At 38.3% G+C, this 27,503-nt stretch overlaps 1 protein-coding gene across 36 annotated transcripts in view; it reads left to right on the top strand.

Moving 5' to 3' along the window:
- The window catches only part of ZMYND8 (zinc finger MYND-type containing 8), a 66,172-nt gene extending 42,590 nt beyond the window's left edge, over positions 1–23,582 (top strand). For all 36 annotated transcript variants that reach the window (XM_040650912.2, XM_040650916.2, XM_040650911.2 and 33 more), the window contains 15 exons: positions 242–329; positions 812–867; positions 1,950–2,027; positions 2,883–2,998; positions 4,085–4,560; positions 6,788–6,928; positions 8,640–8,792; positions 9,670–10,173; positions 12,104–12,478; positions 13,929–14,119; positions 14,959–15,039; positions 15,854–15,932; positions 16,802–17,041; positions 17,195–17,352; positions 22,035–23,582. In XM_040650912.2, coding sequence (XP_040506846.1) covers positions 242–329; positions 812–867; positions 1,950–2,027; positions 2,883–2,998; positions 4,085–4,560; positions 6,788–6,928; positions 8,640–8,792; positions 9,670–10,173; positions 12,104–12,478; positions 13,929–14,119; positions 14,959–15,039; positions 15,854–15,932; positions 16,802–17,041; positions 17,195–17,352; positions 22,035–22,136 — 2,838 coding nt within the window. In that variant the 3' untranslated portion in view covers positions 22,137–23,582. The remainder of the gene's footprint in view (positions 1–241; positions 330–811; positions 868–1,949; positions 2,028–2,882; positions 2,999–4,084; positions 4,561–6,787; positions 6,929–8,639; positions 8,793–9,669; positions 10,174–12,103; positions 12,479–13,928; positions 14,120–14,958; positions 15,040–15,853; positions 15,933–16,801; positions 17,042–17,194; positions 17,353–22,034) is intronic.
- The last annotated feature ends 3,921 nt before the right edge of the window (positions 23,583–27,503 follow it).

Below are 27,503 nucleotides of genomic sequence, written 5' to 3'. Positions count from 1 at the left end.
TTTGGAATTATTGAAGATGCTGATCTAAATAGTTCATTGTTGAGAATTGATTTAGACATTTCATAAATGTTCAGGGCAATCAAAAAACACCGTGAACTTGGCAGGTACTGAAGTACTTAGAATTAGTTGTAATGTAAGGTTTTTCTTTTAGTAATTGTGTGACTGACAGGCAGCAGTGTTCAGGAAGATGTGTTTTTACTTGTATCTGTTTCCTGATACATTTTTAAATGTTTGTTTCCAGAATGTTAAAAAGAAAATGTACGGTTGCACTGAAGCATTTTTGGCTGATGCCAAATGGATTTTGCACAACTGCATTATTTACAATGGGGGTAAGCACAGATATATACTTCTTGGGATGTGAAACTTCAGATTAAATTAAGTGATGGAGGAATTTGTATGCTGCTTCTTGACAAATGGTGAAAATATCTTCCTGCTAAATGCTGTAGTTCTAAACATAACTTTTTTTTTTTTTAATGACCTACCTTTACACTTAGGACCAAATACTGCCTATGCTGTCTCTTAGAGACCTAACTGAGGAAACGTCCATTACTGAATAGTGTGTAAGTGGTGGGCAGGCTGCAACAGGGATAAAAAGGGAACACACGAAGATTTTTACTGTGCTATTTTCTGAAAGAGCCTGCCTACTGCTTCTACAAGCATGTGTTTTACATATACCTGTTTTGCATTGTCTTTTCAGATGTTCTATGTTGTCATCAACATAAACTTTTTATAACTACAACCTGTTGATTTTTATCATCATTTTATACTAACAGTTTTCTTGGTTAGAGCATTTTTCTTATTGTCTCCTCAGGAAATCACAAATTGACACAAACAGCAAAAGTCATCATCAAAATCTGTGAGCATGAGGTATGTGTACCCCAGTTAATTTGATTGTTCTATCTGTATATTTGAAATATTCCATGGCTTGTACTTGTGATTGAAATAATGTTTTCTAATGTTTGCATTACAAAGTATGATTTGTGTAGGCTTTTTTATGTTTGGGGATGCATATCCATGCCTTACAGAAGGCTTTTGACAAGGGCATTGCTAATAATACTTCCATTAGGATATTCACCATATGTAATTAAGATTTCAGTGATGAGAGAGAAGATGTATGGGATCTGCACAAGGACACCTGTCTTCTAAATGAATGCTTGGAGGTGGAAAAAAACCAGATGTTCTGATTTGTAGACGTATTTGAGGTGGTTCATTTGATGTCACAGTATAAAAGCCCTGTGAATAAATGCAAAAATGACTGCCGGCATTTTTAATTGATCATTTGAACCGATTTTATTTCACTGACAATTCATAATGCTGTTACAAAAATTTATTCTAAATGCGGCGTTTTTGAACAGTATTTCATTGATATCAATTATCTGATGATCTGACACTTTATATTTATGCAAAGTGCTTTTCCCACCCTGTGCTGATGCAGCAATACCCATAATACTAATAAGTTTTGAGAATGTATCAATTGTTCAGAGGAAAAAAAAATTGTGTGTAACGTGATCCTGACTTCCTAATTGGCTGGTATAATCTGAAAAAAAAGAACAAAATACCTTAATTTTTGCTCTCCCTAAATTATTATGGAATTAAATGTTCAACTGAGGTTATATTTTTGCCTCAGAAACAAATGATGGTCAGTAATTCTTTATCCCTGTAATAAATGTAACACTAAAGACAGAATATATTTTCATGACATGAGTAGCGTATGATCTGAAGAGGGGCTTAAAAATGTGTCTTGTTTAACTGGAAAGCTTACTTCACAGGGGTAGAAAAATAGGGTTTTCTTTCAAAGCAGCGTTGAATTAGTGGCAGTTAAGGGTTAATTTATGACCACAGAGTTGCAGAAAATATGGTGTTGTTAATTAGATTAATGTTATAGTATTTACCAATCACACCTTGAATTGTGATAAGTTACTGAATAATTGTTTGCCTTTTCTTTTCAGATGAATGAAATTGAAGTATGTCCGGAATGTTACTTAGCTGCTTGCCAAAAACGAGAGAATTGGTTTTGTGAGCCTTGTGTAAGTTGAGGATTATGGTAGTCTAGCTAGTGCATTAACGTTCTTGTTTGTTCTTCTTATCCTCCCGTTGTTTTCAACCTGTGGTAGTTACTGTGAGGCTAGTAAATAAAGGAGAACTGCTGTAGTTTAACAAAGTGACTTGTAGTTATATGTTGTGCTCATCATGCTCTTTGTGGAATCAGAAGACCATCTCAAGGTGTTAGCTGTCAGATTGCATGCTTTTGGTGAGAAGTGCCTGTAAATTGTGTTAGCAACCAGTTTGCAGTCTCTGCCCTCAAGTAAAAGGTGTCCACTGATGGGCTATTTGTGGTACTTTTGCACTGAGTAAAATTTCTGAAATGTGAATGTTTGAAAACTAAGTTCTGAGATGGCAGTATTAAGACTTGATTGTCCCTTATTACCTGTTAATAGGTTGTCTGACTTTGCTTTTGTTTAATATTGCACTAAACCCTGAAAGGTTTGTTGAAGATCTTAAGTAGAACTGTATAACCCATCAAGTTCTCTCTTGAGCTTAAGTGGAAATGGAGAATTTCAGAGGTCAACTGAAGTTTTGGATGTGCTGCATATTTGGAGAGAACAAGGAAAAATAAAAAAAAATATAGGAAGTGTAATGAAGATTTGTTCAAATAAGATAATATTTTTGATTTTTTTTTTTTTTTTTTTTTACTTTTTTCCTCCCGTGATCTATTAGGTATCAAGTATATAGTGAAATGGAATCCTGTATTTGTCCAGGGTCTTGCATGTTATTTAATCTTAAGAAATAAATATAATTTAAAAAACTGAATGTTGTATATCAGATTTTGAAGGTAATACTGCTTCTGTTTTCTTACTGTATGTTCTACCATCTCTCTCTAGAGCAATCCTCACCCTTTGGTCTGGGCTAAACTCAAAGGCTTTCCGTTCTGGCCTGCTAAAGCACTGAGGGATAAAGATGGGCAAGTTGATGCTCGTTTCTTTGGCCAACATGACAGGTGGGATTTTAACCAAAGGTTATTTTTGGTTGTAGTTAAAAAAAAAAAAAAAACACCTCATTGTCATTTTGTGTTCTCCGAGTTTTGGGATCCTATTTTTTGAATATTGACCTGAATAAGCTATAATAATATTGTAGTATATACAATTTTAATTTCCTACATAGTGTCTGGAGAGTGCAAGCTATGCGTTTGCAAGGCTTACACCTATATAACCTCACTGATCACGCAAGCTAATTCATGTGGCAATGGGTGTGCACTGAAAAAAAAAAATAGTTCTTAATAGTGGAAGAGGCCAGTACTGTTGTTTGTGTTGTCTGAACACCAAGGGAGTGAACACATGATTGTAGGTTTAAAAAATGTACAAAAATATTCTGTGTTGGGAATTGCAATTTTGTTAATTTTTCTGTACTTGTGAACCCTCTACTTAAATGGAGAAAGCTGTGGTGAGGGCTAATTGATTTATCATGAATTAAAATACAATCCATGCAGTTCATAAAAGCAAGTACAGGGCTATGGAACAATGAAGTCAAAGTTACTGGTATTTTAATATCATGGAAAGCAGTGTTGTAGAGTCTGGCTCATTTCACAATGAATAAAATCTCTCCTACACTTTTTGGAGAAACAGTTTTTCCTAGCACTGAGGAGTTTGATTGTCCTGATAGTGGCTGTTAAAAATAGAATATTGTACTTCCAAGGATGTTCTTTGGAACTCTGGTATTCTCACTTGCATTTTCATGTTTCTCTGCTATGACCAATGGAAAGATTGTTTTGTAATGATCATCTTACAGTTCCATGGACTAGTTCGGGTTAAGTATGTTTTGTCATACTGATCAGTATTTAATCTTCTTTTATGTGTTGCTGGAGAAGAGTAAAATCAGCTAGAAATATCCTAATAGAAGCAATTTACTTATTTACCAAAGCACTGACCTTTTAGAAGAAGGTGAAGATCCTCTGGAATGATCTGAGGTGCACATTTCTTTATGATGGAATAAAATCAGAGTTTGAAAAAAAAATTGTTTAAAATTTTACTGTGTCAATTCACAGTGTAAAATGTGAAATCATCTTCTGTCTTTGTTTGATTTATAGGGCCTGGGTTCCAATAAATAATTGCTACCTCATGTCTAAAGAAATTCCTTTTTCTGTGAAAAAGACGAAAAGCATCTTCAATAGTGCAATGCAAGAAATGGAGGTTTATGTTGATAACATTCGTAGGAAGTTCGGAGTATTTAATTACGCACCTTTCCGGACACCGTATACTCCCAATAATCAATACCAAATGTTACTAGATCCTACAAACCCAACTGCCGGAACTGCAAAGACAGACAAGCAAGAGAAAATCAAACTGAACTTTGATATGACAGCATCACCGAAGATTCTAATGAGCAAGCCTATGCTGAACACAGGTCGTAGGATTTCGCTGACAGATATGCCACGGTCACCGATGAGTACGAACTCATCAGTTCACACCGGATCTGACGTTGAGCAGGATGCAGAGAAAAAGGCAACTTCCAGCCATTTTAGTGCAAGTGAAGAATCCATGGATTTTATTGAGAAAAATACAGGTGAAAAGGGGGTGTAAGACTACTTCTGCATATGGTTGATTGAGTAGTTAGAATTGTTGTGATTAGGAGACATTTTATAGAAAATTGGATAGCTCTTTTTCAAGGCTTTGCCTTTATTCATTTGCTTTTAATAAGACTTAAAACTTATTGGATATAAACTTGGACCTAGTTAGGTGGAGGTGGTGCTGTACACTAGAAATGTGATATCACTTCTTCACTTTCTGTGGAATTGCACTGGTAATGCACACGTTTCTTACTCGTGTGAATTAGTGATGGGCACATTTGAAAGACAGCGTCAGAACCAGGAGATTTAGTTAAATTTTGTTTATCGGATCAGTATTGCAGCTGGAGAAATTGGTGATAAATAACCACCCTTCCCTCTGCCACCATTTCCGTTTCAAGAAGCTTAATGTAAAAACAACCAACCAACAGGTGCCATATGTTACACTTATTCCTTTGTTCTGCTTTGTTTGTGCAGTCCAATAGTTTCTCCAATACAAGCAGGCAGACACGTACACCACGTGGTCAGTAGATGTGACGGCCATTTGGGAATCTTACTCCTCTTAAGAGCCGAGCTGTGAAACCACATTTGGCTCCAAATCATCTCGTGGCAGGATTCTGTACTTCTGGGGAAATTATGATAAAGTAACTGTATCAGTTTTAAGTGTATGAAAACATGTGGATATTTCAGTAGAGAATAACATGTCAAAAGGAATAATTCATTCCATACGTCAATTATCAAGTATGGATATGTGTGCAGTTTCCTACACAAGGTGTAGCTTACAGGTACTGTCTTCCATCTTGAAATTTTGAGCTCTTATTAAACGTTATTATTTCTTTATAGTAGTAGAGACAGTTACCAAAATCACATTAAAACTGTTCTGTTAGAGAAAGGTAATGGAAGATGACAAATATTATCCTATTATTCTGCATTCTTGACCATCATAGCAATTCTGGGGAATTCTTCACTTTCCTCACACCTTACTGATCCTGTCTTAGTGGATAGAAATACCAGATTTGACTTAACAGCAGGTAGTTGGAATTGATGGAGATCCCTTCCAACTGAACTCCTCCATATCCAGGCTGGATGTGGCTCTGGACAGTCTGGTCTGGTGGTTGGCAGCCCTGCACATAGCAGGGGGTTGGAACTGGATGATCACAGTAGCCCTTTTCAACTCAGGCCATTCTATGATTCTCTATTCTATATATTCTGAACTCATATATTCTAATTTCCCACCTGACATTTCTACCTGTATTTTGTCACAAATGCTAATTTTTTTTTAAACTTAGCTGCACTGTAATGGGCTGTGTGTGATGTGATTAAGATGGGGGTGAAATTACTTTGTTTGCTGTAAAAGAAAATTCCAGGTAGGATGACTGCACTATCTTTTGACAGGAATGCTTTTATTCAGATGAAATGGATGGTTCTGTTGTGCATTTGAGTGATATGAAGAAAATAACTTGGAAATAACTTGAAATCTTATCCTGGGATGTAGCAAATGAGTTGTAGCTGTCAGACGTAGTGTTCAGCAGTGACTTCAGGGTAACTTTTCAGAGCATTAAACAGAAGTTTAACTCAAAGCATTTGCTGTCAGAAATTGGAGGGTTTTTTTCAGGTAATGGCCTACAAAAGCTTCCTTTTGTAGACTGACTGGGAGTTTCCTGAAGTTCATGTTTCAAACGTGACTTCATGGATGTTTTGAAGGATCAGAGCACAGACTTTTGCTTAAACTGTTTAAAATTAGAATATCCTACTGCCTTATCTGAGGGATTTTGTCACTGATCTCCAGCTGCACTGACTGAACTTAATATGATTTATTTTATTCTCCATTAACATCTCTAGAAAATGACTAGATTTTGCTGTTAATGTTTACCCGCATATATGCAATAAAATAATAGCAATGCAGAGTCAAGAGTTGGTTTACATTTAAAATAACCAAATCTTGAAAGCTAGAATCTTGAAAGCAGAGAGGTTTTGAGGGTAAACGTGCATTTGGTGTAACTAAATCGTATGGTAGCGTGATTTTCCTTACAATTGCTTTTTTTATTAAACAAAAATCTAAGGGATATTTGAAAGTTAACAGTGGAGGTATAGAATAATATTTAAATTATTTAGCAAAAACCTTTTCTCTGCTTTTGTAAGTTTAAAAGCTGTTTTGTCCCAGCAAGTATGGCTTTACTGTGATTATTTTTAAATCTGTCTTTATTACTTTTGTACTTTTTTCAGCTTCTCCTGCACCAACGAGAACAGGTCAAGCAGGGAGCTTGTCAGGCAGTCCCAAACCCTTCTCTCCTCAAGCGTCAACACCAATTTCTGCTAAGCAAGAAAGAACTGCCACTCCGGGGAGCATTCTGAATCTGAATCTTGGTTAGTGTTGACTTTTAAAAGTCCAAGTATGTTATAGCTGAATAAACTGTGGTAGTGCCAAGATAATATGAACAAACTTAGTTCTAGGTTGCTTTAAATGAACAAAGAACTTTAAATGTGGCTTTATGTAATTGTTGTTTCATCAAATAAGATGTTTGATGTTTTGTAAGTGGAATTGAAAGCTCCTGTTGCTGTTTCTTCTTTTTGATCAAAAGAAGTAGTTAATGGATGATTTCTTAGTTGAATTGTACAAGTAAACATTTCTAAACAGTAGGTAAGTGTCTAAAGCTTGTAATTACATGAACTGCTGATGAGGTTTTCACCTGTCTTGTGGTCTTGCAACCGTCATATCTCCACTGACCATCCATATCAAGGGAGATACTGAGATTCTGAGATTGAGAGATGAATAGGTACTGCTTTGGTAAAGTAGTTCTGAAAGCCAAACAGATGTACATCAATTTCCTCAATCATGTTTTGCTTCTGTGAATATTCTGATTCAGTTCTGGCAATGTTTTCCATCCACTTGATATTACATGGAGTGACAGAATTTTTCATGGCCTTCACCAAATACTATAGGAAGGCTTGAGATCAAGTTCTGCATTCTTTTTGATATACCGCACTTTTCAGTGTTAGTCTGTGCTTGTGGACATAACCATGGAATTAATTACTTTTGCTGCACCACAGATGTTTGTCTTTCTTATCAGATGTCACAATGCATTAAAAAAAAAAAGAAAGAAAGAAAAAAAACATCATATGGGAATTATTTGAGCCACACATGGGAGGCATTAGCTTGAACATAGAACATTTTGAATAAATAGAGTAGAACTGAAAAACCAATGTTATGGCCCATGAGCAGTACTGTAAAAGAACAGCTACTATGCTTTCTGGTAGAATATCAATTATTTATTCAGCTTTAGGGGAATTTCCTTTGCTAAATATGCTGTTTGATGCTAGGAATGAAAGTGGCAGCCCTTCATTTGATAGTGTCAGTTGCACTAAACATGATTTCATCTACAAAACCCGTGGTTTCAGATATGACTCGTGGTGTCTTATTCTCAAGCACAGTGTGAAAAGGGATTCCCCTAAAAAACAAAAGTGAAAATATGCAAAACAAGAACTTGTACCTTAAGCAGAGTACTAGAAGGGCTCTGTGATCCTCCTCCAATTCAGCAAGGAGGAAGGGAAAACTGTGGAAAGGAGCCATCAGCAGTTGCTGGTAGACTAGCTAAAGTGAAAAGTGGAGGTGTGAACGACCAAGCTATCACAGATTGCTTGGAAAAATATATATGGTACAGGACCTGTCCTTGTGAAATGGAGACAGGAAAGATAGAAAACTTTAATGCAATAAGGAGTGAAATTCCTTAGATGGATGATAAGAAACAGTAAAGACTTTAGATATGAGAATTTGAAGATTTCTCCTCAGGGGGTTTGTCTGCCCTCTGGCTCTGTTTTCTTACTGCAATGTTAACGAGGCAAATCAGAAACTCAGATCTTTTCAGTAAGTCCCCCCTTGTGGGCTAGACAGATAAATTTGGATTGTGAGGCTACTTCCATGTTAAGATGCAGGATTCCCTGGGGAGGTATTATAGTCTCTCTTGCCTCTGTTTTTCACATTTCAGATTGTCTGCACTGTTACTCGGTAAGGTTTGTCTCATGTGGGCAGTGGCCTTTCTTCACTTGGTAAAATATTTTTCTCAATTCCTTTTTCTAGATCGAAGCAAAGCTGAGATGGATCTGAAAGAGCTGAGTGAGTCAGTCCAACAGCAGTCCACTCCTGTGCCACTCATTTCACCAAAACGACAGATACGTAGTAGGTTCCAGCTTAATCTTGACAAGACAATAGAGAGTTGTAAAGCACAACTTGGTGAGTATCCCAAGAATACAGTGGAAACCTGGAGCACACATTTGAGAGAATGTTGCGTTGGAGTTTAAAAAAAAAATTTTCAAATATTGAAATGTTTTTTTCATTAAAACAGGAGGAGAGGCTATTTGAGCTCTTAGAGGCAAATGGAATACACTGAGCTCATTTAACTTAAAATACAGCAAAACCTGACATTTCTGATTTTTTTTGCTAAAAAGCTTTCATCTTTTCATCTGTTTTTGTACCATACTGATGTAGGTGGTTTGACAGAACTATAATCTTACCATTTGCTTTGTACACTGAAAAACCAAAGATCTGTGCCTAAGTTATGTTAGCTGCACAGATTTGTATATCCAGTCACAAGGGCATTCACTACTGTTAAAAAGCATTAACGCTGTCTAGCATTTAATTGAAGATTTCCTAAGCATTAAAAAATTATAGATTCTCCTTAGGAAAGTTATGCAGTCTGAAACTGATTCTTCAAACACATATAGAAGTAACTGTAGTCAGTTGAATAGTGTTACTGATTTTAAGGTGGTTTCTTGTAGTTACTAATCATTCCTCTTAATATTTGCCAGTGTTGGTCCAACACTGAACAAAGCTACAGCTTGTAGGTAGTGAAAAAGTAGTGTGAAAGGAGGACTGTTGAATCAAATAAAAATAGGAATTGGAATATATGGAAGGCAATTCTCAGTCATCCTGATACTGAGATAGAGAAGTGAGGGAAATGCTTATAGATTAAGAATTGAAAGTTAAGATAGTGGTACCTATATACTTCTACAGAGGGCTGGGTTTGGAGTTTTGCTTTTTTTTCTTTTCCCTTTGGTAATACCAGTCAGTCTGATATTAATACGGAATGTACTCTCCTCCCCACGTTTAGGAATAAATGAAATATCTGAAGCTGTTTATACTGCAGTAGAACACAGTGACTCTGAAGATTCTGAAAAATCTGACACCAGTGACAGTGAATATAGCGATGAGGATCAGAAATCGAAGAATGATCAAGAAGATGGAGAGGATAAGGAAGGTACAAGAAGTGACAAAGAATCGTTAAGCTTGAAAAAAAAACCTAAGCCTCCAGCACAGAATGAAGATAAGGAGGAACTTAAAAGCACAAGTCCAGAAGTGGAGAAAACGGACGACCCAGTCAAAGAAAAGGCAATTACAGACACTGAAAAAGAATTTTCTGAAAAGGGAAAAGGTTTGCAACATCCTGCAAAAGAAAAACTGAAAGGTAAAGATGAAACGGACTCTCCAACAGTGCATCTAGGACTGGACTCTGATTCTGAGAGTGAACTTGTCATCGATCTGGGAGATGATCATTGTGGGCGTGAAGGACGGAAAAACAAGAAAGAATCAAAAGAACCTCCTCCTAAACAAGATGGTAGGGTAAAATTCTTATTTTTTTTTCCTTTATCGTTGCTCTGTTGCTTAAGCCAGAGCTGTTAGCTCTATTTTTGCGTTAAGATGGTAAAAATATCTGTATTAGAATAATTTTTATGAATGATTTTTCATTCTTTCTGAGTAAGTGATATTTTCAGTCCCTGCTATGTTTTCTGGATTATTAAAAAAAAAAAAAAATCATTGAAATTACTTTCAGCAACATAGAACTATGAATACACATTATGAGTACACATATTTGTTCTGTCACAAATTTAGAAATTTGGTTTTGCTTCAGCCACCAGTCAAACATAGATACATTTCCATAGATGTCCCAAAACCGCAGCTGTATAAACACTGGAATTTTTCAGATACAAATTGTATGAGTTCCAATTAAAATCAGTGCTTTAAGGGGGATGGGAGCCTTTTTGCTTTTGCAAGGGGGAGAAAGAGCTCTAAACCATAAGGGAAGGGGGATTATCATCCCAGTGGAGACAGTTCTTTGATCAATGTTAATGTTTCACTGTCAGGCTGCATAGCAAGAGAATGGGATCCGATACATGGGACAGTCGTCTATAAGCTCTGGGATGACAGGTGTAAGTGGTAACCTAGAAACATCTTAACAAATGATAACTTCGTGTTATTCCAGAGAGGTCTTTGTTTACAAGCAGCCAGGATGGGTTATGAAAGGCTTGATTAACATGATTTATGTCTGTGACATGATGACTGTTTTGTAACTGAGGGAAGAGCTGTGGATGCTGTTCGCTTGGGTTTTAGTAAAGTGTTTGACACTGCCTCCCCCAGTGCTGTCCCAGAGAAACTGGCTGCTCGTGTCCTGGGGAGGCGCAGTTTGCTGGGTGAAGAACTGGCTGGCTGGGTTCAGAGAGGCCGGGTGGGGAGCTGGTACAGCTACACTCAGTGTAGCTGGTGATCAATCACCAGTAAGTTTGTGGACCATATCAACTTAGGTGGGGCTGTTGGACTGCTTGAGAGTGGGAAGGCTCTGCAGAAGGATCCTGATGGGCTGGACTGGTGGGCCAATCCCATGACATTCAACAAATCTAAATGTCAGGTGCTGCACTTGGGTCACAACAAGCCTACATGGTACAGGCATGGGGAGGAATGCCTGCAAAGGTGCCAGGCAGAAAAAGACCTGGTGATGTTGGCTGACAGCTGGCTGCACATGAGCCAGCAGCATGCCAAGGTGACACCAGTGAATGCCAGTGTCATCCTGGGCTGCATCAGAACTTGTATGGCCAGAAGGGCAAGGGACATAGTGGTCCCCTTGTACTGATGAGACCACACCCTGAACATTGTGTTTGGCTTTGGGTCCCTCACTATGAGAAGGATTTTGAGTTGCTCAAGCATGTGCAGAGAAGAGCAACAGCACTGGTAAGGGGAAACAACACAGAAAATAGGAGTTATGAGGAGTGACTGAGGGAACTGGGATTGTTTAGTCTGGGAAAGAGGAGGTGGAGGGAAGACTGCATTGCTCTCTGCAATTACCTGAAAGGAAGTTGCAGCAAGGAATGTGTCAGTCTCTTTTCTCAGTTAATAGGACCCAAGGAAACAGTCTCAGTTTCACCTGTGGAGGTTCACATTGAACATAAGGAAGAATTTGATCATGGGTGGGGGAGTGGTCAGGCATTGAAATGGGCTGCCCAGGGAAGTGGTGGAGTCCTAATCTCTGGTGGTATTTAAGAGATGTACAGTTTTGACACCTAAGGGACTTGACTGGTGATGGAACACTGTAGGTTGGGTTGGCAGTTTGACTTGGTGATCATGAAGGTCTTTTCCGACTTAGATGAATTTATGATTCTATTCTAATTCCATTAGAATTTCTATTCTGGAAGGTGCATGTGACTCTTCAAAAATTTGATGTAAAATAACGGATGAGATACAGTAGTGAGAAGCTGACATTAAATTTTGTTTAGTTGTAGGTAAAACTCCACCTTCTTCCAGTGCAAGCACCCAGCCATTACCAGAAACTCCAGTTCTCACCCGCTCTGCATCCCAGACTCCACCAGCTGGTGTGACAGCAACTACTAGTACTACTTCTACTGTTAGTGCTCCATCTGCAGCCACTGGAAGCCCTGTGAAAAAGCAGAGGCCTCTACTGCCTAAGGAAACTGCCCCTGCTGTGCAGCGAGTAGTGTGGAATTCTTCAAATAAATTTCAGACATCTTCTCAGAAATGGCACATGCAGAAGGTGCAGAGACAGCAGCAACAGCAGCAGAACCAGCAGTCTCAGTCACAGCAACCTCAGTCCTCTCAAGGGACAAGATATCAGACAAGACAAGCAGTTAAAGGTATACACTTTCTAACTCAATGCGCCCGTGATACCATAATCCCCCAGTAGCGATGTCAGTGCTCCCACGCTGCCTAACCAGGAGTTCTTCTATATAAACAAAATCTCAAAGTGTGGTTCTTCTTTGATAAATGACTATGAAATACAACAACTTACCGTACCTGCTCTTCCTGGTGTGTATTTAGAGTCATGTGTCCTTATTTGAATGACAAACCATCTGTGTGTGTATCTGTAAAATATCTTTGCCATTCTTAGCCATCAGTTTTGAAAGACTAAACTGAATTATTTTCTGGATTAAAAGATGAAATCATTAATTTTGTTTCAGTTGTGTGATTACCACTGTTACCTCAACATCTACAATCTGGATCCAGTTTTATCTGCCAAGAAGCTGATTTGTACAGGCTTCCCCCTCCCCCCCCCCCCAGGGTTAAATCAACATTTTTATTGCTGAGTGCATTGTAGCTATGTTCTGTCGTATTATACGCTAGAAATACCACCTGAAAACACTCTAAAATATATAGATTTTCTTAAATACTGAATTGATGTTAAATAGTACATAGTTAAGTTTAAGAACTATTTTATTTCAGTAATTTGTCTTTTGAGGATATCATCAACTGAGATCTTTATAATGTGAATCGTTAAAAATAAATGGTGAACTAAGGCAGATAAGTCATTAGGGATGTAAAGGTGAAGCTCTTCATGTTTTGATTTGTACTCTTATTTTTGAATTACCAACTCTTTTAAGATTATTTGAAATATTGAGCAAGTATGACAAAGCCTTCCTGTTTACTGACTTTCATCCCACTTGAGTTAACTCTATAAATAAATTCTTTGCTTTAATGAGTTAACCTCACCTTACATTCCTTGCTCTCCAACCAGAGGTTAAGTTTGAGTTGGATGTATTACATTAAACGTGTCACAACACAAAACTAACAATAATTAGTAGCACTAGTAGAAAACAAATGCAAATAACACCAGGGAGTACAACTAAAATTCTTACTAAAGCTCTCTTCAAAAATAGCTCACTAAATCTTGTTTCTAAAGAAACAAAGTCAGTAATATACTTTCAAATGGTGACAAACGAAAATGTTCAAGACAGGCTTATGCTCATACCTACGGTGCTAGCTGGGAGCTCTCCAAGCTAAGAGGTTATGAGATGGGATGGGAAAGTCCCAGAATGGGAAGAACAGAGATCAGAGGGAGACTTTAGCACTGACCAGTCTGAACTTGTAAGTTTTGACGTTCTTTGCTATACTGTCTGTAAGCTGTATAATTATATAAGAGTTCATTGGCTGGTCACTGTACAATCAATTTGATAAATGGCACTTTTGTATAAGAAAAATCATGAAATTGTCTAGGTGGATACATTTAATGAACGTTGAAGTTAGAAGTTATCTATTCATTTTCATAATTGTTTGTGATTAATGATCTGCTGTATGTCTTTTCCGTAGCTGTGCAGCAAAAAGAGATCACCCAGAGCACTTCCACATCAACTATAACCTTGGTTACAAGTACTCAACCTATTTCTATGGTTACAAGTTCTGGATCTGCAAATACACTTTCTTCCTCAGTTAATACAGACTTGCCAATCGCAACAGCTTCAGCTGATGTGGCTGCAGACATTGCTAAATACACTAGCAAAGTAAGTTCTTGAACAAGTTTTTCTTAAACTTATTTTTACAACGAAATTTGGAGCTTTTTAAATTTCAAATTCTGAAATAGAAATGTTATTTAGAAATTAACAAGCAATGGAATAGTAGAAGCGGTTAGACTTTGATGGGAGTTTCTAAGCTATTATTGTAGAAGTAGCTGAATGCTGTCATTCGAAGCCAGAGACTAAGCATGGCATGCTGTAGCTGCCCAGGCACTTCAGATCTTTCCTCTCATATTCCCCCATCACTTCTTTTGGTTACACTGCATTGCATTTTGGACAATTTTTGGTATTTCCTCCTAAAAGTGTAGGTATCTCCTCGCCATCATATTTACACTAAGTGCTAATAATTCATCGTGTGCCTTCAGTAAAACACACTCAGATGTAACTGTTTTAAAACACTGTATAGCTTCATCAGATGGTAACTTGTCCTAAGTGTGCATTCAAGTATTAAAACTGAAGCTTAGTTGTTAAACAGATGATGTAACACTTGTCACGTTATAATGGTGATGGTGGAGTGAGGGAAATTAGCTTTTGGTATATTCTCTCAGGTCTTTGGATAAAAGCAACAAAAGAGAATACTAGATCAGATTATAAATAAGTATGCAGACATGAAAAGCACTTGAAAATAACAGAATCCTGATAGAAAGTGCTGTCTTCTACCTTCTAAAATAGTCCTTCAAAAGGAGTTTCAGATAAACATATATATATATATATATATATGCATATAGATACTAATAGTAATAGAGGTTCACATTAGAGTGGTTGAAATGAAGTTAAAGTGATTATCTATTAAAAATATATATCTAAAACTTTTATTTGTCTTTCAGATGATGGATGCCATCAAAGGAACAATGACTGAAATATATAATGATCTTTCAAAAAATACCACTGGAAGTACAATAGCTGAGGTTAGTGTAAGATTGAAAAGAAGTCTATTTAAACTGTAGAAGTTGTAAAAGTATTTTATGCATAAAAAATACCGTGTAATCACATACTGCCATAAGAGTTACACGATTATAGATATATAATAGATATATTATATCACCATAGATATACTACTACTTTTTAAGTTTGCTGACCATATTATCATTATTTTCACTACAGAGGATTAATAAAAGTGTATTCCTGCTAAATGTTGCTATTAATTCTCTCCAAAGGTAGTACTTGGTATCTTTAAAGTGTTTTCTGTAAAGCTGGCAAAACCAGGTTAAACAAAGTAAACTATGAATGAGCATGAAATGTGAACAAGAGAAAGTTCAGAGTTAAATGGGTAATATTTTGTTTGTTTGTATTAAACAAAACAAGAAAGTTGCAGTTTAGAGCAGTAGTGTTCGTAGTGAATGAAAAACTCTCTTTCTTAAGTCTGGGCTCATTGAAATAAAAGAATCAATGAAATGGCACACAAACAAATAGAAGCAAAACTGAGAAATAGATTTTTGACTGTGGTTAGAGAAATGGGAGACCTAACTAATTTTAGATGTAAGACCAAGTTTAATTGAAGTGGTTTTTGTTTTCAAACAATCTTGCACTTTTTATGATAGGAAAACCTACCAAGAAAATAGAATACTTATTGCCCATGTTATTAAAAAGGAGCCTTAATGTAAGTGATGATCAAGCTCTTTGTTATAGCCTACTTTTCTTTGTATAATAGTTGTATTATATACTGTACTCTGTCTATCACTATCAAATATTAACATTTTACTATCAATTTGTAATATTCAGATTCGACGTTTGAGGATTGAGATAGAAAAGCTTCAGTGGTTACATCAGCAGGAACTCTCAGAAATGAAGCATAATTTGGGTATGAAAATGGCAAATACAAAATCTAAACGCTTGTAGTATACATTGCCTTCATCATAGATACTACAGATTGTCCATGTGAAGAACACCTTGTAGAATGTGCTGTCAGTATTAGTGGATATCATTTCAATCCATATACAGATTACTTTTGTCTGTGCATAGTAAACAACAGGTTTCAGCTCTCTGACAGAAATCCAGGCTACAGAGATTTTCTGATTGAATGTAACTGTTTTTTTTAATGCATCACTGGATAATCTTTTTGGGAGATATTTTATGCTGATTACTTCATACTCATGAAGTATGTAGCTGGCAAATGTTGCTCCAATTTTCAAGAAGGGTAAAAAGGAAGACCCTGGTAATTACAGGCCTGGCAGTCTCACTTCATTTCCTGGTAAAGTTGCATAGAAGGTTACTCTTGGAGTTGCTGAAAAATCCTTTGAAAGGCAGTGCAGTTATTGGTTGTCACCAGTGTGTTCACACAATGGGAAAATCCTGCTTAAATCAATTTTGTTTTATGAGAAGGTTACCCACACAGTTGACCAAAGGAAGTTAGTAGGTAGGATACTCACAGGATCCAAAGGCAGGAACTGGGAGAATGTAGGACAGCATCCAGATTTGAGACCTTCTGAAAGACCCGAAGGTGCACAAGCTCAGGGGACCTGATGAGGTGCTTCTGGAGGTACTGAGTAAACTGGTAGATTAAGTTGCTAAGCCACTATGCCCAGCATTGTGTGGCTTTAAACTTAGAGAGGATGGAAGACTTTTGTTTGCTGAGTGGATATGAAGCAGATATACCTAAGTTTAGGGAAAATTTTACTAGATTTCATTTCATCGAAAGGCAAAATTTATTTATTTTTGTATTTTGAGTAGAACTGACAATGGCTGAAATGCGTCAGAGTCTCGAACAGGAACGCGATCGTTTGATTGCTGAAGTGAAGAAGCAGCTGGAAATGGAAAAGCAGCAAGCAGTGGATGAAACTAAAAAGAAGCAGTGGTGTGCCAACTGCAAGAAAGAGGCCATTTTTTATTGCTGTTGGAATACTAGCTACTGTGACTATCCCTGCCAACAAGCTCACTGGCCTGAGCATATGAAGTCTTGTACACAATCAGGTAATCTTGCTCTGGGTTTCACAACTGAGGGGAGCTTGGGTGGGTGTAATACAGAGTGGTTCAGTGTTCTTCATTTGCATGTATGCAGATATGCCTGTTAAGATTGAGGACTGGTGCACAAGAAAGTGGCTATTCTTTCTTCTTTTTCTTTAGCTACTGCAACACAGCAAGAAACTGATACTGAAATTAACACAGAAACATTAAATAAATCATCCCAGCCCAGTTCAAGTGTGCAGCCTACGCCCACGGAAACAGCCAGCACTCCCAAGGAAAAGGACATTTCAACTGATAAAAGCAAAGAAAGCGTTACAGTGAGTATCGCTGTGGTCACTTCAAACAAAAATAGTATGGAAGAGTCCTCTGAAACCTACCCCTAAAGGCCTGCCTGGATCAGCTAGGAATTTATGGCCATTTGCATATTTCATAATGTGTGATTTGGGGAATAAGAGAGAGAGGTGTGGTTTTTTTTGTTTATTTGTTTTCCCCCTCCCCCCCATCATCTTGGGAAAAATCTCCTGTCCTCTGGGAATACCCTTCCCCCTGCACTTGTTCCCAATAAGACCTTGTGTTGGCTTGACTCATCCTTCCAGCCAAGGGGGACTGGACCTCTTTCTTTCTCTCTCTCCAGGACCCATCAGTGTAGCTTCTGGTCTGGATCTTTCGATACAAGTTGCCTTCTGATAAGCAATACTGACTGCAGCACTTCCAAGCCCTTCTTGCCTGGGGGTTCAGAGGCCAAGCTCAAGACCTGCATTCAAATCAACTTACTTTATCACAACAGACTGCCACTAGGGTACCACAGTGTTCCATAACACTGATACAACAATCCACCTGGATCTACAGTTAACGGAGCAGTGTACAATTACGAAATCCTCCATACCATCTACTCTCATAGTATTCAGTAGGCAAGGATGAGCAAACGCTCTAATAAAAGGGACTTAACATTGCATATATAGAAAATGTTTATAGAGAAGATTCTGCTTTATAGGTAGGGCTTGACTATTAGCAATTTCAGCACCGTTTTTCTTCTGTCCTTGCAAGATTTATTAAATGAAAAGTTTTATGGGGGGGTGGGGGGGGGCTTATCCTTCAAACCCTTTACACTTGATCCTCTACATCAGTAGGAGCCTTGTTGTATTTTAAAATATTAAAAACAAACTAATTTTGTAGTATTGTGATTCCAGCATGATGTCTCATTGAGATAGTTCTTCTAGAATTGGAAAGCATAGTATAATAGAGAGCTGTGTTCATTTCTTGACACTTTTGCTACTGTCTGGTGTTAGATCTCTGGGCTTGACATGTCATCTAAGGGAGTAACTTGGAAAACACATTTAAAGAAGGGATAAAGGATGTGCTGTCCCACCTGAATTTTGTGGGGAAGTTCTTTGAACTTCTTTGGCTCAGTTGAAGCTCATATGTATTGTCTGTGGCAGCGCAACCTTTGTACTACTGGGAGGAAAGGGGATCAGAGAAAATCAATTACCTAAAACTTTGGCCAGGGAATATTCCAGTTATCCTAATCTGGAATTGCTTTCACATCGGTATCCTACCTGAAACATCATGCTGTATACATTGATCATGTTCATAATTTGAATTTTGTTTTATTAACAAAGAATTAACCTGTGAATTCATTAAGATACAAATTTTTAGCACAAACAAAACATCCAACATAAATTTCATATAATAATAATAATGACTAGGTGGAATTCATGTAAAAGCTGGGTCTTTTACTGAGGTTGCCTGTGCTGTCTCTGCAGATAGCAACAGGTGTGACAAGCAACCAGCCTATAAAACTGGTCCAGGTACCGCAGACCACCACCTATATTCCAACTACTCAACCCACAATTGTAAGTACTATATCATCATTTAAAGTCTGCAGTAGTACTGTTCCTGGCATTAAAATTGCACAGTATTTCTGGGGGGTTGTCTCCATTTGCTGTTCTATCAAGATATGAATTCACTGGTGTAGTTTCAATTTGCAGTGCAAAATGTCCTATTTTGCTGTGCAACATTCCACCCTTCCATTTCATCACTGATTCTTACAAGGATTCAGGAGCTCTCCTTAAGAACAGCTAAGGCACTGAGGATAGTCAGACTTCCATTTTACATTATCGTGTTAGTTATTTGTCTGTTTCATGTATATACTTGAACACAACATCGATGTAAATATATAGAATTCATTTAAAGTATCTTTTAAATATCTTTTTTTGTCTATGGTATCGTAAAGAGATTTAATGAATTCTGAGCTATGCTTGATATTCCCGTGACATCTCAGTAACTATGAAAGAAAAATATGCATTCATTGATAGTGTATCTCCCATGCAGCCTTGCACATTAGCATTGTGAAATTGAGAAATATCATTGAATTCAGACCTGTTTTTTTCCATTGAAAACTTAACCAAGGTCACTTGAATACCCTTTTATCAGTCACTGGAGATGGGACAGCAGTGAGTTTGTTTTTCGTATTTTGTGTACCATAATATCACATTCTTTCAACTGGTCGTGTTCTGCAGTGTTCACTTCAGAGTCAGTGTGGCATCTGAGCTGACCTCTTACCAAAAAGAAAAATGCTGATACTGCACTGGTAACCGAACTGCATGCCTTGTCTCAAGCAGTGGGCTCAGCTGAGAAGCCCACGTTTAGGTAACTTCAGTTAATTTCCTGACTGAAGCTACATAATATAATAGAAGTTCAATTTTACTGTCGTGACTGTGAGGCCTAATTAGCGAAGTTACTGTCTTTCTTTTGCTTTGTGTGCACACGGATATGCATGCACCCCCACTAGCTGCAACATTCACGCACCCGTGTGTAGGATTACATTGCACCTCCACACATACATGCCGTGTTTCGTAGCCATCACATTTGACCGAAAAAGATGTATTGCTCCTAGCGGATATCATGACTTGTCACATTCCTAAACATTTATACTCAACTCATTTGTCCCGTCTGAGAGCACCGCGCACCTTTGCAGGATTGGCCCTAAGTTGTTTGAGCTGAATTGCTGTAACAAGGTTTTGTGTGTTTGAAATCAAATAGCAGGCATCGAAGAAGTTAGGCTCTCTTGTGAATAGTTGAGAGGTTCTAAGATCATAAGGTGGTTTCATGTAACGTTCAGAAAAATGGCAGTAACCTTCATTAGTTTTCTGTAGTACAAAATATGTTGAGTACTGTGAAGCGTAAGTGGAACGTCTGAAGGTTTCAACCTTTATTTGTGCATGTTTAAAATGTTGTACACATTTGCATTAGCCTTGCACAGCTACAGACACCTCTGTACTCTAATGATTGCACGTGCAATTTAGATGATTTTAAACCTTAATGCATGCTTAATATGTATGCAAAATATACAAATGTGAAAAGCTGGCAGAGGTGGAAAATTTACCTCTCAGGGAATGATCCTAACACATTTAAGGAGTCTTGCACATTCCATTTCCCGATCACTCTAATACCTGAAACTTAATTCTTTCATGTGTGTATATGTAAAAGCTGTGGCAACCTTAATTTTCCCACCTGTAGTGCTAACAGCGATGTACGTAATGGCTTCTTTTAGAGTTCAGTTTGCACTTTGTTTCCAAGTAGGCATTTCCTCCCTCTGAACAACTTTCAATATACCTTCTGGGTGCCATTTCCACTGAACCCTCTTTACACCTCTACAGTTCATTATCAGATGACAATAACCTTGAATTTGTTCAGTGAACTGATTTCACATTTGGTTTTTATTCTTTCTGTGGTTAAAATGTTGTAAACATTTAAATTCATCATCTTTGCATTCCAGGGAATGGAATGAGTAGGCTTCTGGAAGGCACAGATTTTGTCACAAAGGAGCTGATCAACACTAGGCTGTAATCCATCTCAGCAGGGATATTCTCAATCTTTTCTGAATGCCATCGAGACACTAATGTGGTTTCTTAAATTTATGGGGGGAAAACATTGGGCTTCAGTGAAGTTGTGTGTTCTTCTTCCATGTTCGCTTTGGAAGCTTACACCAACCTTAAGGGGGAGTCCTGGGCATCCCTTTCAGATTTCTCAAATTCTCACTCCTTGTTTCTTCCACAGAACATTGTGAACTGAAATGGATGCGTTTGTTTGGTCACCAGTTGTCCATCACTGGCATTGTATCAAAACATACTTGCAGTCTGTGTGGCATAAACGTCTCTAAACTTTCCGACGTTTCTGTGGGAAGGTTAAGATTCAGACTTAAGATTCAATAAATCCTTTTCCAGATGTTCCAGAGTGATGTGACATTGACCAGATGGTTTAACATTCTTGTGCCTTTGTCTCTGCATCCGTAGAATCCATTTCTACCCATAGAGATGTCCTGAAACTTCATTTGTTAAGATTTATAGATCATAATCTGTATGATGGAAGTGAAAAGTTTATTCTATATTGGTATTTTTGCAGGGAGTGTACGACAATTCCCAGTAACGCTGATGTTTTTGTTATCAATTTGTGCAAAAGTTTAAGTACTTTTTTGTTCAAATGGATGTTCTTTGTTCTCTTCTGTGTAGACTGAACGCATGGGGGAATTCCTTTGTGGGGGGGAGGGGAGGGAAGTTGTAAGGGATATACTTATAAACAAGGGTATTTTTGTACTCCAGGTTGATTTGTTGGGACTTTTTCAAATGACAAAGGATTTTCTTAGCCCTTTTTCCTCTTCCTGTGAATTTATTTGGGGAAAATACATAACTGGATGTAGTAGCTTTGAAAACCTAATTCTCCAAGCGTAGGTAGAGCGTGTACATTACCTATAGGAACAGCTGGTCCCAGTGATTATAAAGTACCAATTATACAGAAAAAAAAACCCTCTTGGCTATAGGAAAGTACTATACTACTTTCTGCCTTGGAATGAGGTAATACTGCGGTAATAAAGGTATTAATCCTTGCACAAAATTGGAGCTTGTTCTGGATTTTCCCTGGACAATAAATCTCTATTTCTGTGGTCATGTTTATATGACCTTTAACATAACAATATGTTTCTCTTGGTTTTAATCCACAGACCATTCCTGTAGTGGTAAGTCCTTCTGCTGGGACAGTGGCAATGAGAACTGGAGTTCAGTATGTTCAGACCACAATGCCAGTCCAAGTACGAAGAGTCTAACTGCTAACAAGAAGTCCATACAATTGTTGGAATATATCTAATAGAAATGTGAAAAATAAACACAGTTCTTTGGATTAACCTCAAAGGTTCAGACTTAAGCTTTGTATAAATGTACAAAGCATTAACTACACTACATTAATGTAAAGCATTAGCGCTGGCTTAGAAAAGCTGAGGACAGGTAAGATCCGTGTTAAATCTCTGCCTCTTTTGTAAATAATGTACAATTTGTGGATGTCATTAAAGTTAGAGTACCATCTCCTTTTTATATTTGTATTGACTTTAACTTATAAAGAGTGTTTGAAGTTGGAAAAGAAAGGTTTAAAGCAGCCTTATCACAAGCTAACACTGAAAACTGGTCTGGGAAAATGGCAGTTACGCATCAAATAATATAACCTGAAGAATCTGAACAACTCGATTTGCATTTGGATGAGAACAATTTCTGCACTTTGAAACTCTTGTAGAATTTCAACCAAATGATGAAGGCTATCTTTCTTTCTGTTCATTGCATTAGGCCAATTACAACATTTCCTATCTGTGGACCTGAGATACGTAAAGATACGTTTGCATTGTTTTTTACAGTGACCAGACTGTTAGAATTGTTTACAAGGAACGAGTTGGAATTTTATTCAGATTGATATCTGAACAGTTGCAAAGTGTAACACCAGCTGGTTGGTAGCATGGTTTCTTCTCACTGATACCACAGATGAGAGGGGTTTTCTTCCTATTCTTCACAGGTTTTTTTTTGTTCTGTTTTGTTTTAATTTTAATCCTCTACAAAGGACTTTGAAAAGCTTTTCACGTGGAACAAGAGCTAGGGTGTGGAGAAGGACATGGATCAGGAAACATGGGCAAAGGACTTCTGATGCTGGGCCAGAGCATGTATTATTTATATGACGGAATTTATGTTTTTATGTAAGCATGAAACAGTACAGTATGAGAGAAAGTAACCCATGAAAATGCTGTCTGTTACACTTATGCTGTCGTACCATTTTGTATGTTGTGTAAAACGAAAGCATTGAACAAAGCAAAGGTGATGTATGTATATGAGAAAATTAATGTATGATATCATTCCAGTACATTCTGTTGTACATTTTAGTCATGTTGATTTTTCCCATTGTTTATAAAAGAACGCGGTCTGTACAGTCTCCAGCTAGAACCCATATTAGAGGGAAAAAGTATTAGAAGAAAAAGGCGAGAACAGAATATTCGTGAATTGCAGTTGTGTCAAAAATAGCCTAGCTGGCCTTATTTGTGAAGCATAATTGCTTTTAGCATATGGAAGTATTTTTTCACATTTTCTTTGTATAAAATTTGTATTAAACTCAAATATCTTTTTTGAAAATTGTGTTTCTTTGTGACTAAGAGAGGTGACACATGGTATGCTTTGGGTTTCTCCAGTGTTTCAAGAAACTTCACAGCTTTTTATTAAACAGTTTTAGAAAAGTGTTTTGTGTTCCTGGATTTCCAGTTCCATTCAGTCTGGAGTTTTATACGTATGATTTCTATTAGCAGAAGAGCTCCGACGTTGCTGTGTAACACTGACGTGCCTCTGTGCTGGGGCTGGATGGAAAGGACGGATAAGCAGTCCTGTTTGTGAGTTGAGATGGGGGCTTCCGTGGTGAGCAGTGTTGTGGTCCTCTAAGAGGGCGTGACCTGGGGCAAGACTGCTTTGTGTGTCCTAGTGATCTGGCAGAAGAAACGGGGAGCTAAATGAAAATAGCTCCTTATCATGAAATAGCTCCTCGTAAAATGGGACTGTGACTGCTCCTTTCAGGTTCCTACTCCTGTGGTTATTTTGTTACATGCATTTATAAAACAAAGTTAATGTTCCCAGTGCTGCTGTTTAAAGAGAAGCACAACTAATGGAAGCTTGAAATGATGTTTTGAAATGCAGTGGGAATGTTGGATTAATAACCTTGTGACCTCTATCACTGAAATGCATTCCTGTGTTTGGCAGAAAAGAAAAAGAAAGGAGATGAACAGTTCAGAGAGTGACAGGAAACCACAGTGCTTTCTGGAGCCTCAATTTCAGTGATTTTTTTTTTTTTCTTTTTAATAAGCATTGTTTTTCCCTTCATGTGGAACAGTGGGTGACCATATCCCAGTGAAGATTTGTTAGCAGGCCAAGATCAAGGTAGCTCAGATATTTGGGTGACTGCATTTCTTCCCATTTTAGCTGGTCTTGGTGTCAAGTTTGTTCTGTTTTGGTTTGGTTTTTTTTTCCCTGAAGATTTAAACTAAAAGTGAAGCAAGAACATATCCCTGGCTTGGACATGCAGGGGGAGATGACACTGATGTGATGTGAATGTAAAGGATAGGCTCCTTCTTTAATATAAGTTGAATTACCATGATCATCTCACTTGTATATAGACCGTGACACTTGTATATAGAGTAACCTCTGTCCTGTGGAGTGCATCTCTTTTACTTGGGAGCCGAGTTCGGAACGATTAGTGGGCTGGGTCTGGAATGTTACTTTGTTCTGATTGTAGACTTCCTGATTTTCTTTCTGCTCAGTCCTGGACTGAAGACAGACTCCAGCCTGGAGGGGCTTCGCTTGGATTGTGGAGCCTGCAGGGCGTGATGCTAATCCTTAGGTCTTCAGCTGCTGGGGGCAGGAGGCAGTGTGACTAATGAGAAACCTCTGGGGTCAGATCTTGGGAAAACTTCACTCATCAGCTGCAGGCAGTGGATAAGCCTCATGTGGGTGCATTACTGCTGGTTTCTCTGGTTTGGGGGGCAAAATTATCTTTTCCTGGAGCTTGAGCTTAGAAATGTCTGTGCTATGATCTTCCATTCTCACTTGGGCCTTCATTTAGCTAGGAAGAGGGGAGATTGATGCTGGTGTTCCTTATCTGGGCCAGTCAAATGCAAAACTTTACCAAGCGGTGGAGATACTTTCCTAGCTGTAATGCAGCTTCAGGAATCCTCCACTGTTCATAAAGTATGTGCTAATGTAGCATTCAGGATGCTCTGAGGTTTTGCTTTAGTCCCTAAATAGCATGGTCTGGATGGAGCTCACTGTAGCAGTCCTTCCAGGGTCGTAGGCTCGCATCCTCCTTGGCACTGGTAGGTCAGTTCAGAAGGAGCACTCAGTCTAGAGTAATTCACATCCCACTGAATGTGCTTTTTTAGCTTTTTGTCCTTTACACAGAGACGTGGAACCATGCCACCTTCTGAATGATGACTCTTGCTTTGTCTAAATGATAGAAGTTTTTAAAAGCAATTGTACAGCTGCACCTCCATTGAAGGCATTTTAGAAACAATGAGGTTTCTGTTTTCCTTTCTTTTGTAAAAGTTATTGTTGTATTACCCTCATGTTTGCTCAGCATCCCGTCTGTCAGCTCTGCTATGCTTGCTTCATCTGTCCAGTCGTATCTCCTACATGAAAATGGTGAAATGCTAAGAATTGTTGTGTAGCTCGCACTCACCAGGTAAGATGGCAGTGACTCCAGGGTTTTGAGATGGACTGCACTGAACCAGCTGTGTAGAGGAGGCTCCTGGTGAAGCCCAGCTGCCCTCTTGTGGTTAAACGTGAGAACTTGCAAGGAAAAAATTCACTACGGGAAGCTGGTAAAATAATTACAACGTGCTCTTCCGTCCCCAGCAATGAAGTACGTTTTTACAACGACTTTCTTGGCAGTTTTGTGGTTATGTGACAAAATGCTATTCTGTTACTTCAGATCTTGTTAATGATGTGATTGAGCACGGATCTTATGCTGTGACACTGTGTTCAAACACATTGAAACTGGTGAAAATGCTAAGCAAAGTGTGTGTGTGTGTTCTCTCAGGCCTTATGTACAGATGTGTTCACAGGGAGGTAAAAATGCTGAGCAGTGCCTGTGTGTGTGTGTTTTCCATGCATGTTCATGTGTAAAAAGCTGTTATAGATACCTTCCTGCCATCAGATTCTCTGGAACAGTGAACTTTGATCCTGTTGCTGTAGTGAGAGACCAACACCTGCTACTGTGACTGGAAGGGAGTGCCTGGCCTGACAAACAGGTGCTCCTAATGCTGGCATGCAGGACCCTGATCAGCTGTTACCTGTGGGTAAGTGAAAATCATTAGCTGGGAAAGTATGGAGAACTCAGTTACAGTAATGGTAAGTGGAGCACCAGCAAGGCACTAAGAGAACAAAAGCCTGCCAAGAGGTAGAAACAAGAGTGCTTGACTTGAGAATCTCTACATACATTGAGAAAACAAAATCTAAGCCTCAGGGGGAAAAAATCAGTACTCTTGACTCAAATAAGGCAGATCTTAGATTTGGAATATCAAGCAAGAGCAATTAGCTGATTGACAGGGTGCTAAAAGCTGCCGTCTTTCTTTCTTACAAGTCTGCCATTCCTGGCATTTGTTTCAGAGCCTTTATTTGTAGGTGTGCTTGCCTTGCCAGTGTCTGTCAGTTCTCCGTTGAGTTTGATTCCTTTGACTTGTGATAAAACTTCCTACCTGGGACATTCAGACAGCTGGAAAAGCTCAAGGGAGAAATTCTGCTGGATTTCCCTCTTGGCAGGCACGGAGACAAGCAACAGCTTTGCTAGAACAATCACACTTTAATTTGTCTTGTGTTGTACTCAGCCTAGAGAGCAGCTTTTTGCAAGTGCCTCCACCACATGCTCTTACAGGATGGTTTTGTTTGTGCCTGTTGTTGACAAGTGTGGCCAATGTATTTCAAAGCTGCTCCATAGCTGCTGATTTTTGAGCCAAATTCTGAGATGATATTCTTTCTTTTAGTCCTGTGGAAAATCCCCTCAGATCTGGCAATGAATCTGTTTCTTAAGGTAAACGTTTGTAGACGTTAGGAGTCTCAACTCAGGCCTGTGTAGCACTTGTGTAAGACTTAATTTGTCTGATGCTCATATGTTTGATCTCGATTCACACGATAGAGAAGGAGATTGTATTACTTTTGCCTCCTCTAACACCTTGCTCCAGTGAGGCTGTGATCCTTCTGAGGTTACTTGGTGCAAGCAAGAGAGAGTAGTTTTGAAAGTGAATCAGAGACCCAACCAAACCCAAAGAATTGAAATATTTTGACAGTAGGAATTAACTGTGCAGTTCAGCAAAAGTCCTAAAGCTGAAGCTTACTTGCAGATATATTTATTTGCATAAAAATAAATACGCACACCTGCAATATTTGTTTACCCTGTATCTTCCTTTGCAAGACAAGTTGGTTCTGAGTGTCTGTGTTCTCTCTCAGAGGACTCAACCAGCGTCTGCACTCTTTGCTCCACCAGCAAACAGGATGGGGTGGGCTGTGTTCAGAGCACTTCTAGCCCAACTCTGCCTTGGGACAGGGAGTGTGTTCTACGTATACCACTAGAACCAGGAGTGGCCGGAGAGAAGAGAAGGCAGGTAATCTAGTCCCCCAAA

The sequence above is a fragment of the Gallus gallus genome, chromosome 20 (assembly GCF_016699485.2).
Source record: "Gallus gallus isolate bGalGal1 chromosome 20, bGalGal1.mat.broiler.GRCg7b, whole genome shotgun sequence".
Classification (NCBI taxonomy): Eukaryota; Metazoa; Chordata; class Aves; order Galliformes; family Phasianidae; genus Gallus; species Gallus gallus.
The sequence above is the reverse complement of the archived record's forward strand: the minus strand, read 5'-3'. Positions and strand labels throughout refer to the sequence as shown.